General features: G+C 67.6%; 1 protein-coding gene across 2 annotated transcripts in view; it reads left to right on the top strand.

Annotated features, from left to right (window-relative positions):
* Positions 1-368: 368 nt before the first annotated feature.
* Positions 369-6,000, top strand: part of KCNIP1 (potassium voltage-gated channel interacting protein 1) — a 94,255-nt gene continuing 88,623 nt past the window's right edge. For both annotated transcript variants that reach the window (XM_056133095.1, XM_056133096.1), the window contains exon 1: positions 369-488. In XM_056133095.1, the coding sequence (XP_055989070.1) occupies positions 428-488 (61 nt within the window). In that variant the 5' untranslated portion in view covers positions 369-427. The remainder of the gene's footprint in view (positions 489-6,000) is intronic.

The raw sequence follows: 6,000 nt of genomic DNA, 5'->3' as shown, positions 1-6,000 counted from the left end.
GTGCACACACGCATACACACGCCTGCATTCTGGGGTCGGGAGGCACTGGAGGGTCCCGGCCCGCCCCCTGCGGGGACTGGGGGCACCCACCACCGCCGGCACCCCGCCCCTGCGGCCCCTCCCTCCCTCCCGTCCCCGCAGCGGGGCTGGCAGGGGCGCAGGCAGCCAGCCGGCAGCTCCGCTCCGCCTCGCGTTCATTCATGCTCGGCTCGGGCCCCCGAGACCCGGCGGCGGCGCAGCGGGCGGAGCGGGGCGGGCGGGCGGCGGGCGGCGGGCCTGGGGAGGCTGGCGGGAGCGGCGGGGCCCCGCGAGGTGCCTGAGCCGGGCTGCGGGCGCAGACCCCGGGCTCCCCGCGCCCCAGCCCCTCGCCGCCGCCCGCTGAAGCCCAGCCCCGCCGGCCGGGACTGCTGCCCCCCTGCAAGTGGCCATGGGGGCGGTCATGGGCACCTTCTCCTCTCTGCAGACCAAACAAAGGCGCCCCTCCAAAGGTAAGCCACCTCTGCCTTTGTTCCCCCAGCTACCTGCACGCTGCCCTGCCTGCAGTCCCTCGCCCCTGCCGCCCGCTCCCCGCACCCCTGCGCAGGAGACCTGAGAGCCCGGCCTGGGGGTGGGGGGATCGCCCAAGGGGGCCCGGGGAGACCCAGAGGGGGAGCCGGACGGGCTGCCGGCTCCTGCGGGGTGCAGGACCCCCCTGGTCTCCCGCGCCAGGACCCACCCCCTGGGCTGGGCTCCAGGAGCCAATTCACAGGTGGTGGGGGTGGGGGCTGGCAGTGGGGGGGGGGGGTCTTCTGTTCCCGAGGCTGGCGCGGGTGCAGCCCCGAGCCCCAGGGGAGAAGGTGGTGCCCCTCAGTGACCCTCTGCAAGCCAACAGGAATCACCACTGCGGGGGCAACAGGGGAGGGCACGTGTCTGCGGATCTTCTCCGTCTGCAGGGGTCTGCAGGGGTCTCCGTGGTCGTCGCAGGGGGCTGGGGGTTCTGGGTCAGGGTGGAGAGGGGAGGGGTATGGGCCAGAGGACCAGGAAACCTGAGTGTGTCCCCCCTCCCTCCCCCGAGTCCCCCTTTAGAACTGCCTCCTCCCGGCTTCTCCCCGCCACCCCTCCTGGCTCCCCCCCACCTTGGCCCTGGCCGGGGGAGCTTCTCCGGACTGCAGCCCCCTGCCCAACCCCCCCCCCCCATGCCCGCTCTCTCCTCTGCCATCTAAGAAGTTGCTCGGTGTAGTAATGAGGCCGGATGCAGTTGGGGACAGGGAATCCGCAGGGGGCGCAGGCTTGCTTTTGGGGTGTGCCCAAGAGTGCTGGGGACAGGTGGGAGGGCTTGGTGTCGCCTGTCACTCAGGCCCAGCCCAGGGCCCGCAGGGAGGTCTGGCCGCATCCCAGGTGGGGCCCCACAGGTGCTGCTATCTGCACAGTGGGGGCCCTAGCACGAAGGGCTCCTGCCCCAGGATGGGGGGGCCAGCAGGGGTTTAGGGGTGAGGCCTGGCTCCACCCCACCCAGACTGCTCACAGCCAGGCCACTGACAGTCTCACCCTCCCCCAACCCCCCCTTCCCACAGCCAGGCCTGGGGGCGTGGTTTCTTGGGGTCAGGGTTCATCCCCCCAATCCTGCAGACCTCCCCCCTCTCATGCCCTACCCCCCCACCTGGCTGACCGCCAGGCCCCCCCTGAGGTTAGGGGCCACAGCCAGGCCTGGGGGGAACAAGCATTCTGAGGTCTTTTGTCATGTTTGTTGGGGTTCCAGGGTCCTATCTGCCTGTTGGACTCTCATGAGTCTCGGGAAATAACCCCCAGAAGGAAAACACCCAGCGAGGCAGGGGATGCGTGAGGCGGACGGATGGTGCTGGCGTGACCCAGGCTCCGTGGCCAGGGCTGAGGTGTTTGAACCTCTACCCCCTCCTGACGCCCTGCAGGAAACGGGGAGGGGATTCCCTCACCTCTGCAAACCTGCATCCCGGGTGATGCCCTGCAGAGTGAGGGGTGGGGAGAGAAGGAAGGTGGGTGCGCGCGCGCGTGTGTGTGTGTGTGTGTGTGTGTGTGTGTGGAGGAGAAGGGGGTGTGCTGCAGCTGTCGGGCCCCAGCCCCTCCATTTCCTCGCCCTTCCCCTGGCCACGCCACGGGCCGGCCCACGGGGTGTCCAGAACCCTGTGCATCTCCTCAATAGGGCGCTAAGAAGGCAAAGTGGGTGGGGAGGGGGCACCCAGGGGCCCCGTCTCCTACCTGGCAGACACAGGGGTGCACTTACTCGTTTCAAACTCCCAGTGTTTGGGGGGGGGGCACAGGCCAGTGACCGCTTCCTGCGTGCCCAGCCTTGCCAAGGGGGCCTCAGGGCCCTGCCAGGCTTTTGCTGCGGAGTCAGGAATACAGAGGTGAGGCTGGGGACTGGTGGTCCTGGGGGCCAGCTCTGGGTGGATGCCATCTCCCCGGAGGTCAGACAGGCCCTGCCTCCTCCTCGCTGTGTGACTAAGCCTGTCCCCCCCCCCCCCTTGTGAGCAAAGCAGGAACAGTAGTAGTTAGTTACATCCCAAAATAGCCCCGGCGGGCCGCGTGCATGAGTGCGTGTGTGCGTGCGTGCGTGCATGTGTGTGTATGCCTTGGGCATGCAGCCCTCGCCGTGACCGGACCCTCCCCTCCTCCTGCAGCCCTGAGGGGTTCCCAGACAGCTCGGCACCCCCGTCCAGCCCTAGTTGGGGTCTGGGACACCCTGTGTGACCCATAGATGACTGGGAGCCGTCCATGCACGTGGTCACTCCCCCCCCACCCCATCGGCTGGGAGAGGCCGCGGCCAGGTGGACTTGGAAGAACCACATGCCATCAGCACGTGTGCCCTCCCCATCCGGGTCTTTGGGATTAAGAAAGTGCCCTCCCCCGCCACCCCCCTCTGGCCCCGGTACCCAGCTGGAGGGGGCGTCCACTCCGCGGTGGCCTGGGCATCTCTGAGTAAGTGATGCCGTGCCTGTCCCCCAACCCAGCTGTGCTCTCCAGAGCAGCAGAATGAAGCACCCCCGGAGCCAGCCCATGGTTTTCCCTCCAGCCACTTGGCCATGGGTCCCCCGGGCACAGCATGTCCAGCTGTTGCCCAGTGCCCGCCGGGGCTGCAGTCCTCGACCCGTGATCCTTGCTGGAGTCTGGGACGCCCTGTGTGACCCGCCGTCTGTCGTGGCATCCGGGTTCTTAAGCTGCAGTGTGGGGTGGGTGGACAGGGCGTGGCGTGACGTGGGGGGGTCTCAGAAGAGAGAGAGGGTCTGAGGGACTCCAACCACCCCCCTCCCGTGACTGTCCAGTCACCTCCTGGGTCACGTGGCTGCCGTGGACTCTCCTGGCAGGGGGTTGAGCGTGCATTCACTGGGGTGTCCTCTGCCACCTTGGGGTTTTGCCCACCTAGAAGCCCCCCAGCCTGGCCCGGCCCAGCGTTTCTCACCCCAATGCCTCCGTGGTTGAAGGGTGGAGGTCTGTCCCCCCACGTAGCCCCCTGTGGCAGGACAGAGGGAGCTCTCTAGTCGGGCAGGACGGGTGTGGTGTGGCTGTGTTTGGGGTGGGGGGAGGCTGGGGACAGGCATGGCCGGTCCTTGTGTGGGGCGCAGACGCCTGCTGAAAGGGCCGGAGCCGTGGCAGCCCCAGCTCTGTGGCATGGCACAAGGCAGGGTGCTGGGTTTGTCCCACTCAGGGTCAATTGCCACCATGTGGACACGGCCTCTTCTCTGGGGGACCCACCAGGCCGTGAGGGGAGGGGCAGGCCTGACCCATCCACCCGCCCACCTTGGGAAGACCAGTCGGTTCCCTGCTCTGCCGGGGGAGGGGTGCCATCTCGCTGGGGGCCACTGCGCCTCGGGGTGGTGCCCTGTTGGGGGAGTGCCCCCCCACACAGTGCTCCCTCCCCGGCCAAGTTCCCTGGCCCTGCTCCTTGTCATTCTACTCACACACGCCAGGCTGCTGGCACCTTCTGGAACGCTCACAAAGGCTGTACCCGGCCCCTCCCCCTGTGGCTCCATCTCGCCCAGGCACGTGCTCTGACTTAGCAGAGGCCGAAGGTGTTTGCACCACGGCAGGGTGGCTTGGGGTGGGGAGGGGGCTGCCCTGCGCTGCACCCTATCCTCCGCGTCCTCCCCCCCCCCCGGCATCCTCCACGCACATAGCAGCGAGCGGTGGGGAGGGGGTGCGCTCTCGTTCCTGGCAGGCGCTATCCATCACGGGACGCTCCGCTGCCCTCTATTATCTCCAAAAATTGCAGAGCCGGCAGGAAAATAAAGTTAGCTTCCCGCTGGAGCCGCGCTCTCTCGGCGTGGGGTGGATTCTGCGTGGGGGTCTGTTGGCTCGAGTCGGCTGGGCCGAGCCGTGCGCGCTCTGCGGGTTTCCCGAGGGGCGGGGAAGGGGCTTCATGCTCACGGCCTCTCCCGGAACCCCGCTACCCCTGCCAGCGCCTGGGGAGCACTTGGTGGGACAGGACAGGAAAGGGCACCCCCCCCACCACACACACCCCTCTTCTTCCTCTGCCTGTTGGCTCACCCAAGGGGGCTTTGCCCAGCGATGCCTCGTCATTGCCGCGGGTGTGAATGTGGCGGTCGGGGCAGCGGGCGTGAGTAAGGAGGGATCCCGGGAGCAGAAACCGGGCACTGGTGGTATAAAGCAGGGCTGCGCCCACACCCAGCCCTGATTGACAGCTCACAGAAGGGCCCCTAAGAAGGTCGGAGCTCCCTCCAGCGAGGTGAGTTGCAGTGTCCTCCAGGGACGTGGGAGGAAGCCCAGGCGTCTCACTTCGATTCCTTCCTGACGGGTATGCAGGCACTGACTGTGGGTTCCCCGGTCTGGGCAAGGCCATCCGTGGAATGAGCTTCTCCCCAGACCCGCAGTGTGGGGGTCAGACTGAGGCCAGGACCTCTCGACTTGTCCCCCGCCTGCCTTCCCTTCCTGTGGCCCCTGGCCTCTTGCTCCGGCGAACTCCTATGCATCTTTCAAGACCTGTCCTGTGTTAACCCTCACCCCCCCCCCCCCGCCCCCAGCAGGCAGAGTGCTTCCCTGCGTCCTCCTTCCTGCCCCCTGACAGTGGGTCTGCATGTTCCGCAGGGCACACATCTGAGCGTCGTCTCTTCACACGGTCCTGCTGGTGTGGGTGGGCAGTGGGCAAGCCCATCCCACCAAGTCCTGCAGAGACACGGGGCATTCATCCGAGTGCCCACTGCCTTCTTGGGCTCCCTCCCACCCAGCAACACCGGGAGAGACTGACTCCGAGTCAAGGTCGTTCCCGGCTGAGCTGGACACACCCAGCCTGGGCCCTGAATGGGTCTCTGGGCGTCCAGCGGCACGAAGCCCAGGTGACGGGAAGTTTGGGGCCAGACTGCGGCTTGGCAGCGGGGCCTTTGGTCCGGGCAGGGGTGAGCCCCAGGCGCACACACGCGTGGTCTTGGGGGTCGGGGGCCACGGGTGTTATTGCTTCTGGGGGATCTTGGCACTCGGGGTGGCCCCTCTGCCAGCCACCCCGGTCACTCAGACAGCGGCCTCTGGTCCGCCCGTCTGGAGCCAGTGTCACCAGGCCTCCTGGGACCTCCAGCAGTTGCTGAGTGACCCCGTTGGGAATGCGGCTGGTGAGAGGGAAGAAGGCAGCTCCCGGAGGTGGGGCGGGAGGGGACCCAGGGACATGGACTCCTGCTGACCCTGCAGGGGGCTGTCAGCCCCCGCCCACTCCTTCCGTCCACACCCTGGAGCCCAAGGGCCAGAACTATCTGGCACATGGCCCAGTGGGGGGCGGGGTGCACGCTAGCCCCCGCCTGACCTCCAAGCCTTGAGCGAAACGCTGTTGGCCCTCTCCTCGCCCACGCCCACCCCTGCCTGTCTCCAGCCTGACGCAGAAAGTGCTCCCCTCTTCCTGCCCCCCAAACCTGCCTCCACTTGGTCTAGCTCGGCAGAAGCCAGTGATGAAATGACGACGGGGGCAGGAGGGCAGTTAGCCGCCTCGAGCAGCCTTGAGCATCCATCGGGCTGGATGCCGTGGCCTTTGTCACGGCGTGT

This window comes from Sorex fumeus, unplaced genomic scaffold (genome assembly GCF_029834395.1).
Source record: "Sorex fumeus unplaced genomic scaffold, SorFum_2.1 ptg000097l, whole genome shotgun sequence".
NCBI classification, from domain to species: domain Eukaryota; kingdom Metazoa; phylum Chordata; class Mammalia; order Eulipotyphla; family Soricidae; genus Sorex; species Sorex fumeus.
The sequence above is the reverse complement of the archived record's forward strand: the minus strand, read 5'-3'. Positions and strand labels throughout refer to the sequence as shown.